This window comes from Periplaneta americana, chromosome 11 (assembly GCF_040183065.1).
Source record: "Periplaneta americana isolate PAMFEO1 chromosome 11, P.americana_PAMFEO1_priV1, whole genome shotgun sequence".
Classification (NCBI taxonomy): domain Eukaryota; kingdom Metazoa; phylum Arthropoda; class Insecta; order Blattodea; family Blattidae; genus Periplaneta; species Periplaneta americana.
The window spans coordinates 133,666,138-133,678,598 of record NC_091127.1 but is presented as its reverse complement, the minus strand read 5'-3'; the positions used below and the strand labels follow the sequence as shown (position 1 = coordinate 133,678,598).

Sequence of the window (12,461 nt, the reverse complement as noted above, 5' to 3'; positions counted from 1 at the left end):
ACACAAAAGTGAACCTCACGGTATGGAAAATGTCTCAATTTCGGTGGTGAATGTGTTGAAAAATAGTTCATCGATAGCTGTACTTCTTCCAATAAATATTTAATTGAAATTTTGTTTTCTTTCTTTCAACGGCCTCATGGAAACTTATTTTTACAGCCTTCGTAATTGTGCTGTAGTGGCCAAAATTTGTACAAAGCCGTGTTTTTACATTATTAACGTGGTGAAAGAAAAAAAAAACTTATTTATCTGCCCCCAAGAGAATGTTTGCTTGTGAGTTGATGCTGAAAATTAAAGACCGTTTTCCTAGTCCAACAACATTGGAATGAGTATAATGAGCATGGAGTATAATGGAAGGAAGAGCAATGTCGCTCACCTAAGAAAGAATGTTTAAAAGAAACAGGGTTTTTATATGTAATGATTTAATGTAAGTGAAAAGTTGAATACTGGACATGCAACTTCTTAAAGACTATGACCCAGTTTCTACAACCTTTGTTAAAATGTACCTAACATAACGTTAATTAGCTGTAAGTTAAAAGTATAAATCGCTGTTAAAATACTGCGTTTCTTCAACTTTACATTTCACATTTTAACATTCTGTTTGCTAACTCATTGTTAGGACCAGTGATTCTAGAGTTCATCCATAATTTATAACCAAGTATAGGCTCAATTCTGTTTTCTGAACTCTAACAATTGCAATTCTCGCTTGATTCCTTTGTTTGATTGAGAGACTGTAGAAGTCTCTCTATTTTCTCAGGTTTGATTTATACCTTTTTCCATCGTCTGTATCACAATAGCATGGAGTGGCGTATTGCCGGGTTGGTATGCCGTTGTGAAATGGAAAACACTGGACCAAAAAGAAATCGTGGGACTAATTTCTCTTCGTTAGAGAGAATCTTTCTGCTGGAAATAATTTTGCAGTATATACCAATTATTGAGAATAAACAAACAAAAGGATCTATGTTGAGAGCGAAAAGTGAGGATTGGCAGAAAATAGGCTGTTCTGCCAAATCACTGAAGTCACTTGCTCTGTTTATATATTGATGGATATCATTTTCTGAATAATCAAGATATAGAATTCCAGCATCTAACGCACCAGCCATTCTGAATAGTTCTATGCTAACAGAGAGTTAAATGAGTTAACTGCATGAAATTGAGCAGTTAAATTAACTTGGGGTTTAACAGCCTGTTAGTACTATCAATTGTTGAAGAAATGCTTCAACTGTTAAGTTTACAGTTAAAATGGAATAACCCTGTTATAATTTAACTGAGGTGGAAGAAACTGGGTCTATATAATTGAAACTCTAGCTGTGTAAACACCAAGATAAAAAATTGAAAAACACAGAACTACTCTGAGTGGTATTGTCCTCTGTGGCAGGGCAATTGCGCTCAACATTACTGTAATGAATAATTATTTAACTGAACTCATTAAAACGACAATAAATTGTTATTTTTAGCAATAATCACACAAATAGTCATCAGGAGTCTCTCTTCCGCTTCATGCCTCGTAAGTCCATTGTGAACACGGACCTTGCCCGCTTAACGCTACAGTCCCGCCACCAGGTGAGAGTGGATTCATGTCCCGCGTTGGTATGAGGATTCCTTAAAAGTCCTATGTAAATTACTAGAGAAATTAACGTGTACAATGTTCATACTAAAAGGAAGGCAGTCGAGCGTGCTTAAAGTGACAAGTGTGCTGTCCAAAATTAATTTTTGCTCACCATTTGTTCGCCATCGTAATAGTTCTGGATGTAAAGAAGCAAAGTCCACCAGTTTTTCCTGCATGTATAAGTTACATATCCGTTTCCACTCCATACTGGACCCGAACCAAGATGTTCCATGAGACTCAGCTGAATCAGCAACAGTACTGCAAGAACTGGTGTCAGTCTGTAAAGAAAGTTTTGGTGAAGACTTTCATTAAAATGAACTAAAATTTTCAAGGAATAAGACGTATGCAGATAAATTTAAAGTAAGTAAACATTACAAATAATTTACAAAAATAACTTAAAATAAAAATACATATAAACCTATAATTACCAAAAAGTCCTAAAAATAATCTGCAGCTTACAAAAGAGAAACATATTAAAATAACAATTACATATAGTACGTATAACATACATATTCAATCTGAGTTTACAAACTGGAATATATCCTTCACTTCGGAAAGAATCATCCATTATTCCTGGTTTTAAAACACGGTAATAAAACCTGTATTGGTAATTACAGACCTATATCTATTTTAAACAATTTTTTTTACAATTTTTCAAAAAAATTATCCACAAATATATATTGCATTTTATGTTAAAAATGAAATCAATTCTGCCCAACATGGATTTACTAAATATAAATCTATAACTACAAATTTAGTATCTTATTCTTATTATGCCAGCGGTTGAAAGTCAAGGACAAATTGAATTTTTTTATTTTGACTTTAGCAAAGCATTTTTAATGTTGTTTCTCAAAACATTTTATTAAATGAATTGAATAATTTTCATTTGTCCACTAACTAAGTGAATTGGTTTTCAATTTTTTAACTGATAGACAATCTCGTGTGTGACTAGGAAATTCTCTCACGGTTCCATATAATGGTATATGTGGGGTTGCTCAAATATCTACATTGGGGCCTCTCCTATTTTTTATTTATAAATGACATAGGAAAAAAGAATAAGTTCTAGCTGCCTTTCATTTGCGGATAATCTTAAAATTCTTTGTAAAATTAATAGTTTAGCTGATTGTCAAATTCTTCAAAATGATACTAATTCAATTGCACTATGGTGAATTGAAAATGGAATGGAAATTAATGAATACAAAACTTTTGCCATTTTCTTCTCATGTAAAACTGCTTCCTTAAAATTTAATTATTCTCTTAATAACGTTAAAATTATAGAAAAGACTGTATTAGATGTTTTGGTGTTTAACTAGATTCTAAATTGTATTTTCACGATCATGTTCAATATATTTATAACCATTCAGTAAGAATAGTTGGTTTAATTAGATCTATAACTTATTACTTATTCTTTTTTTACTCCTGTGTGTCTATTAATTTTATACTATACATTGGTTAGATCCAAGCTTGAATACGCATCTGTTGTCTGGAATTCAATTGTCGGCTAAATTGGAAGATTTATTCAAAGAAAATTTACTTCATTGTGTTCTTTGATTTTTTTACCTAATTCCTGTGATTATATTTATGAGATTAACTGCAAAAATAAAATTGTTATAGTCTATTTGCTAGACGCCAAGATCTTGATTACTTAATTTTTTGTAAGGTCATTAAGATATTGATTGTGAATCCTTCTTAAGCAATATCACTCTTCATATTCCTTCCTAAGGATTAAGATTTCAAAAACTTTTCTTCACTAGAAACTCCAAATCTTTTTCTATCTCCGGTCTGCGGCCAATTTGCATGGATTTAATTTTGATCAATTTAATGTGAAGGATTTACTTGTTTGAGTTGTTTGTCACTTTGTTATTAATATTACCGGTAATTTATGTCTTATTTAGAATTGTTTTTAAAAAATTATTCTCTTAATCATTTATATTATTTTGTATAAATTCAGTTATTATATTTATCTATCATGAATGTTACTATTGTTTTTATTGAGTTATTCTTTATTATGTATTTTACAGTATTCATTTTGCGACTGTATATGTGTTACTGATTTGTTATGAATATGATTTTGGTGAAGAATGAGGCTGGCGATATGCAGGAATATTTTGGCCCGAATTTCCTGTCATTTTCCTTACGGTTGACGGAAAACTCTGAAAAATCTCAACCAAGAAATTCAACTCGACCGGGAATCGAACCCGAGCTATTTGTAGAGACCAGCATGCTGTTCCCTACACCACAGAGGTGGTCAATATTTGTCGTTGTTAATTTTGTCGTAGGTCTATTGTATTTATTGTCATTTTGTGCTGAACTGTTATTGGCCTCTGGCAGTTGTACAGGACAATAAAATATTAATAAATAAATAAAAATGAATAAATTATTATACCATAATTTTATCATTATTATCATATTATTATTATTATTATTATTATTATTATTATTATTATTATTGTTGTTGTTGTTGTAAGAATTTCCCTAGTTTTCATCACATATTGTACTGTACCATAAGTGGTTTTACTCCCTATGACATCCATTATAAGGCCGAAAAGACTGTGCACAACTACCAATAGTTGTGAATGCTCTGCACGAAATGAAATGGATGAATGCAATTTTAAAATGAAACACTCTAATGTAACTATTAACAAATTCTAAATATTCAGAGGAGATGAAAAAATATAATAAATTTAATATAGTCTATCTGTAGAGGAAAATTGTTCGGCGACTTTGTTCAGGCTTTATCTTGTTCATTGCGATTCCTATATTCCTTCAGATTGTTATCGTAAACACACGGGTACTATAGGCATCCAACAAACAAAACTCAGTGCGCAGAAACCAGCGGGCGTGACTGTCTCGCGTAGATGACGTATGCTCCCTTTCCCAGCATGCTCCCCGTCTCCAATCATACCACAGACACTATGCGCATGCGCACATATTATCTTCTTGTGCTGAACTGAACACATGTTTTTGCTACAGAGTCAGGGAGTAACATAGCGTTTTATATTAAATATTAATTTAATTTAATTTAATTTAAATATTTAAAATTTAAATATGATGAGTTGGTAACAGTTCCATTGAAGATAGATACCGATTGTGACTTAGAATGAGACGATATTGATCTTGTAATGTTCTATTCACTTAATTGGTTATTGTTACAGGTGCTCTTTGAGTGCACATGTCCGCAAACGTAGCCGTTATAGCTATACCAGTAGCCGCTTATTAAAGAACCCGTCTACTGCGGGGGGGTATAGCAAGCGCGGCGTGAGGATCTGAGCTGAGTTTTACTTGTAGGATACCTATAGTTTCGCCACGGTTTGCACGAACCTGTATCGGAGTGTTCGTTATCCGGTAGTTTTTGTGAAGACATGGTTATATCCTAGATCATATATAAAACAGATTGACCAAGCTTATATTAAATTTAGACGCAACTGGAAAATAACGGACGCTATGCGTCGCTAGTGTCGAGAAATGAGCTTGCAATAACAAACACTAGATGGCAGAGTACCTGAACAGTACATAGAGTAATACGACTGTGGGATGACTTTTTTACGTCATGCCACCTCCAAATTTCTTTCTCATTGTAATGTGAGGTTATGTTACAATAAGACTTTGATGTGTCGCTAAATTGTAGTATACAGAAGCTTGTTTTACCCAAATTCATCAACACACATAGATGACATTTTGGTACATGGCTGATATAATGTTGTTTGCGTTCAATATATAATCTGTCATCATTTGATGTATGAAATCTAATTGTTTTTAATTTTCAGTATACAATACCTCCCTAGCAACAATTATCACAAAATACTAAAAAGATCAGATTTGTCTGCGTTTGTTGAATGCACATCATGATGCTCACGAAAAGGCACTAATTTATTTTGTGTGAACAAGATTACAATTTTTGAATATGAAGGAAAAGCAGGTATCCCTCTTCTGAAATTTATCCGAAAGGGGAAGAATTACAACTCCCTCCCCCCAAACTTGTTTCCTCTTTTTCTAGGCCTATATGTTTTCATTTTACAGGTGTATTATATGATGCGATATGGAAGCAGATAAATAATAACTGTACGTTTCTCGTCCACATTAAATTCAACGAGTTCATAACGTAGACCTGATATATTGCTTCATGTAGGCTACACAGCTGGCAGTGTTCTTTTTACGAATAAGCGGTCGTACTAATCATTTTCTTTTCATCTGAACTATTGCTAGAATATGCGTTTGTGTTTTTATTTGCTCTGTATGTTGTTAAATAACTACTGAACATCGTCTTTGGTTAACAAATTGTTCTAGTATTCGTTTTATATCAGTCTTACGGTATTGAATTATGTCCATAACGTGGGCGAGATATTATCAGGCTGTAAAATTCGCTCTGAATGCATTTTTTTACACAATTTTCTAATTTTCAGCAGATTTACGATACCCTGTGCGGTTTCTCTGCCAATGCAGAGTTAATTGCAATATACGGTAATTCTGTTATTTTCCTGACACTTTTATATCCGTTCTCAAACGTACTGATTTAGATTCTTTACCCTACTGTAGGTATTTTGCTCTCTACAAATCATCGTTAGTCAAATGAAATAGCCTATAATAGTTGTTTGCAACGAATTAATAGACAACCTCAATCCCTCCTGACCGCCTCCCTTACGAATTTCTTTCTCACTTTAATTAAATTTACTTTATACTGGTCCTTAAATTACTGAAACTAGTGCTGAGGTAGTTACGGTGATTTCTGAAGTGAAAATCGTTCAATTTATAAGAGTGAAATCAAAAATAACTTTTGTAGCCTTTCCTTGTCCTTAATTGGAAATTTGAGTAACTTCATATGACGACAATATTTCTTCCTTCTTCTACAGTTAACATAATCGCAGATGGGCATTTCTAAATGAAGTTTGTTACACAGAAACCTTTGAGACAATATTGACACTTGAAGTTCTTTATATAGTTCATCTATAAGAGTTAAATTAGCGCTGAGGTAGTTTCCTTCATACTCAGCTTATTCACCTTACATACATGAGTCTGTAACAGGTTAGGTTTGGTCAGTGCTGTCATGGTAATTTTTTTCTTGGCCATACACCCCACCCCTTGTTTTCTCCCTTGAAATATATTTTACTCTCCTCTCTCTATTTCTCCAATTGTCATTTAATTATTTTTTTTATACTAAAGAAGAAGTAAAGAAATTGTTTTGCTTTACAATTTAATTGTACAAGTTTGATTTAAAGAATACACCATGTAGCACCACCATAGATGCACACTTGTCTCGATGAATCTTGGAGTGTATATTTGCAGCACTTCTTGTTTTTCAACCATTATTTTATATAATTCTGGATTCCAGTGCTGAAGAGGTGGATAATTTTTGTTTATGAACATCAAACAAAATAGGCGGTAGGTACAGTAGGAACAGGAAGAGATGATCTAAGTTCTGTATAGATCTCCACGTACAAAACTTAGGCACCCATATGCCGTATGGCTCCTTACAGACAAAATTTTCATTTCCCCATACGATTAATTAAAAAAAATTGTAGGTTCCATACGATATATGGCCTCGTGTGGCCTCCATGACAGCACTGGGGTCAGTTAGTTTAGGCACTTTTACACCTTGCATGTACAATAAAATGCATCTCCACAAAAAAATTCCTTATAAATTGAACGGTTTTCACTTCAGAAATCACAGGAACCGCTTCACCCAGGTAAGTAGTTAGGAGTTAATCATTTCAAAGCTCTTGTTATATTATGAAATAGCATCACACAATGCTGCCAAAATAAATATTCCCAGTGTTAAAATTACAGAGTGTAAATTTCGCTTAGGACAGTTTTTGCTCTGGAAAATTAAAGGAAACAAACAGTATATCAAACCAGCAGCTGAGACACAAAGCACCTGAAATTCGAAAGTGGTTAAACATTTTTATATTTCGTTCTTTCTTATTTACCAGCAACAGAAGTACCGATATCAGATTTTTTGCAGAGCTAATATCAGAGGCCCCTCCTATTAGAGAATGTTTTGAATATTATTATATTCTGGAAAACTACATTGGCACATCAACCTCCCCTCCCCCCGCCTGAATTCTGGGCTGAAGCACGAAAATTTCGAAATGTACAAACTACAGATGCGGCAGAATATTACCACAATGGTCTTCAGCAAGAATTTTGTAAGACATATCCAAATATCTTCATGGTCATTATATGTATTAAAATAAAACATATACTACATGTGAAGTACCTACTAAAAATGAGAGAAATAGAAAAGGGAAGGACAATAAAAAAAGTGGAATGGACAAACACTAAGAAACTATTCATTTTGGATCAGTATGAACAATAGGACACTTTTTTTTGGTGTTAGTGGTATAGAATATGAAATTAAGTTGCATCACTAAGTTTTTCGAGTTTAGCATTACTTTAAGTATTTATTGTCCCCCTGTTGGAAAGATGGAATTACTTTGTTTGAAACTTGATGAAATTTTATTGTACCTTAACTCAATTTATTAAGGTACAATAAAATTCAAAATAATAACTGCAGGCCATTTTAAAATAAATCTGTTGGATGTAAATTATTTCTTAATTTATTAGGACCATAAAGGTATTGTTACAAGCGATAGATTGAATCATTTTTATCTTAATAATTTAATGTAGGATGATTATTTCGGGAATTGTTATGCTCTAAATTGTGAGGATATTTTAATACTTTTTTAAAATATAAATTTGGAATATGTTTCCAGTTAGTAAAGAGTAATTCAGAGAGACAGAGGTCTCAAACATACTTATTGACACATGCCAGAATTATTAAATATGAAAAAAAGAATTCTTGCACTAACATGCTGTTTATAAAGTAACCAAATCTTAAGAAATACAGTATATGTACTGGTATTCTATATAAAGGCATAGGAGTGAATATAAATCTGTTTTAAGGAATTCCTATTTAATATTCCTGCTATAGGAACATGACAAAATAAATACAACGCAGCATGGAAGCTAATTCAACTCTTATCGAGTATTGTTGATGAGATGTGTTATGAAGGTAGACCGAATCATTCAATATAAATGTATAAATAGGACGAATAATAATAGATTAATTTCAGTGTATGTAGTATCAAAACTGAAAGCGGTAACTAGTCTATGAATGATGTCTTAACAAGTATAAATAAAATGGACTCTTGACAAGAGACACACATTTGGCTTCAGTAATAACTAGGACTTCAAGGAATTTATGGTAGCTCACCTGTCAGGCAAAACTCTGAATAGTCAGCATTGTCGAACTATAGAAGCGCGATTAAAAAGTATTTTTTTCCCCACCCATTACATATGATTGCTTTTTTCAAGTCCCGGTAATAACATTATTAAATTAATTATCCCACATATTTGGGTGGTGCCTTTCTTTATTTCTGACATAATTTATGAGAGTTTCTCTTTTACACTTCAATAGAGAAATACAACTTTCAGTGGACAATGAACTTGTAACTCTAATGGAACTCTAAGATACCACAGCATTAATGTTTTCTTCTTTTCTTTCATGCCCTTTAGTTTTTGTTGCAGATAATATCATGCTATTGGATAATTATACATGCACCTTTCTAATAAAATTGGCATATATTTCACTGGTCTCAGAAGTAAAATTAAATGTATAATAGCTTCTCGGTGCAAAATATTTACTGAAAATTATTGTAGGATTTGACTAGAAATGTCACTTCTCAGGCAAGGTTATTCGTGGATGACTGTATAATATACAGAAAAAATTAGTGATAAATCTTATATCACCGCCTTGCAAAACTAGCTTGACGTTATTGAAAACTGGACTACAACAAATAAAATTAAAATCAATGTGAGCAAAAGTAAATCAATATGTATCCTTCTGTAAAACACAAAATTAAATTCGTCTCATATACCAATTAAATGGATCACCAGTGTCACAAGTAAACGCTTAGGTACTGTATATATTTTAGTAACAAACTGGTTGAAATAAGTCACTAATATTACAAGGATAGCCTGGAAAACACTACATTTCTTTATGCGTATTCTTAAGAAAGCTAACCGAAAGTCAAAAGAATTAATGTACATAACCCATGTTCGGTCCACTGCTGTGGAGTAATGGTTGGCACATCTGACCGTGAAATGAGTGGGCCTGGGTTCAAATCCTGATTGGGGCAAGTTACCTGGTTGAGGTTTTTTCCAAGGTTTTCCCCAATTGTAAGGCGAATGTCATGTAATCTATGGCGAATCCTCAACCTCATCTCGCCAAATATCATTTCACTATCATCAATTCCATCGAGGCTAAATAACCTAGTAGTTGATACAACATCGTTAAATAATCAATTTAAAAAAAGACGTCAGATAAGCAGAGGAAATTACAAAAGCTTGTAGTGGTGAAGAATTTAAAGCGTCTGTGTTGTTAAAAAAAGGGAAGTACTACAAATGGCAGAAAAAGTGGATAGCTTATATTGATGTATTTGTTACGTGACATTACACAGGAGATATCACCACATATAGTTGTAAACAACCGTGGATATTTTAAATCTGAAAGTGTACTTTAGTGTAATTTTTTTATTGGGTTATTTTACGACGCTGTATCAACATCTAAATTATTTAGCGTCTGAATGATATGAAGGTGAAATGAGTCCGGGGTCCAGCACCGAAAGTTACCCAGCATTTGCCCGTATTGGGTTGAGGGAAAACCCCGGAAAAAACCTCAACCAGGTAACTTGCCCCGACCGGGATTCGAACCCGGGCCACCTGGTTTCGCAGTCAGACGCGCTGACCGTTACTCCACAGGTGTGGACACTTTAGTGTAATCAAGTGTTGCTTTGTATAATAAGAACTGTAGACACAGTGTATACGGTAAATCTCTATATGCATTTGAAAAGATTAGTAATCAACTTGACAGAAATGTTCGTGTGTCACAATATAATTTGTAATATTTTATTTGTTAATGGCACTGTTATTTTTATTAAAGTATGCGATTTAGCAGTTACATGTACTTCACAAATGCCTTAATTGTTTCAAAAACAATTAAATGCATTTATGACATTTGGCACAATAATATGAACATTTTCCATTTTGGTAATAAATTAAGTGGCAAGAAAATGTTCATGTGTCACACCATATAATATTTAATATTTTTTACATTATTAATTATTCCTTTTCATTATGATTTTCTGTTTATATTTTGGAATGCTTACGTTAAAAAACAGTGATGTGTCTTTCATGAACTCCTAAGTATCTGATTAAGTATCCTGTGAAGATCATAGTTACTTCGAAAATGTTACGTGTGTGACTATGGAATGACCCATCAGTATTGTTAGTATTGTTACAAATTACAAAACCTGAAACTGTTAGAATGGGATCAGGAGTAGTGACAAAAAATGTAATGTTGTAGGCCTACATCAACATGACTATTTTAATCCAGTTTCTAATAGTTTTTAAGGTTTGAAGGCCTTTTGAGGTAAACAGTATTGAACATGTGAGGGAAGGGCTATTTCTTGGTAATGGATTAGGCCTGTATATTTTATAATATTATTAACTATATATTGTTAAAGTACCTAGTAAATATCGTAATATGTATATTATATAATACTGTAAACGAGACAATACCACAGGCTGAAAACTAGATTATTCTTGTTTTTGTATAATTATATGAACATGTCTGAAATAAACAAGACTACCATTGGTTAGGTTAGGATAGGATTACTTATATATTGTAATCAGGCTATATGCACAAATTTTCCAATATACTACTATCATAACTAAATAGGTAATGTTAACATTAATTTTCATAAGTTTTTGTGGTGCAAATTAAAATAATTCAAAGTAAAGTATAACAAAACTCCGACAACATTATAATTATGAACGTCAAATTCTCTTATTTTATTTATTTTTCAGTGTTTAGTCCCTTATTTCCCATTGTTCTTTGGATTTATCATTAGTGAAATATCAATTAACGGATAAATTAAGTTATACACTCAGTTGATAATATAAATAATATTCACGACAAATATATAAAAACAGAAGAGATAACGAATCATAATTTAGCCCACCGATAACTTTATAACATGGTCTAAAAATTCTAGGTAGATTGGCTTTGCGCGAGACTCTGTATTGTATTCTATTCAATACAAAGGCGTACTTTATCTTATCTCCCCGCTTCGCCCACGTGACAACTATAATTAGAACTCCCTCGTTCCGAACTTGCCTAGGTCATATAGGCCAATAATATTTATCCATGGTCATCAATTGTCGACAGTACATACACTGCCATCGTGATCTAGACCAGGCCGTAATGCAGGTTGTGTGACGTCACTCGATGAGTCGGGCTTTTCTATTTGAGTATACGGAGCTGAGTGAAATATATTACTTTATAGCGTGTCGGCGCTCAATTTCATTTAGTGTAATGTGTGTATAAGACCCCTTCACACTTCTTATTGCATAATATGTTGCAGAAATAATTATAAAACTGTGTTATTTTAATGTGAACGGAGTTCTACATGGTAACATAACCTGGTTGCAGCGACATTTTAAGTTTGGAATGGAAGCTATTTTGAGATTTAATAAAGAAGAATTATTTATATTGTGATTTTAATTTAGCACATCTACCTTCCTTACTTGTAGGTACAAAATTTACCACAGTCCCTCCTATGAAATTAATGTATGTACAGTTGTGTGTTAATCTGGTAGGTTAGATAAATACAATTCATTACAACCCAGTATAGTAGGGAACAAATAAATAATACAATTAAATTTTTATTCAATATAATATGTGCATAAGTTCCATTTAAATGTTGCATAATGTGGCAGGAATAATAAATAAAACTGTGTTATTTTTATGTGAAGAGAATTTACCATGTTAACATAACCTATCTGCGTCAACATTTTA

General features: G+C 32.7%; 1 protein-coding gene across 4 annotated transcripts in view; it reads right to left on the bottom strand.

The window, feature by feature from the left end:
- LOC138709354 (nose resistant to fluoxetine protein 6-like) overlaps positions 1 to 12,461 on the bottom strand; it is a 151,647-nt gene that overhangs the window by 93,813 nt on the left and 45,373 nt on the right. For all 4 annotated transcript variants that reach the window (XR_011334917.1, XM_069840067.1, XM_069840069.1 and 1 more), the window contains exon 7: positions 1,719 to 1,884. Coding sequence is in view for 3 of the 4 variants with exons in the window: in XM_069840067.1 (XP_069696168.1) it covers positions 1,719 to 1,884 (166 nt within the window). In the remaining variant the exon portion in view is untranslated. The remainder of the gene's footprint in view (positions 1 to 1,718; positions 1,885 to 12,461) is intronic.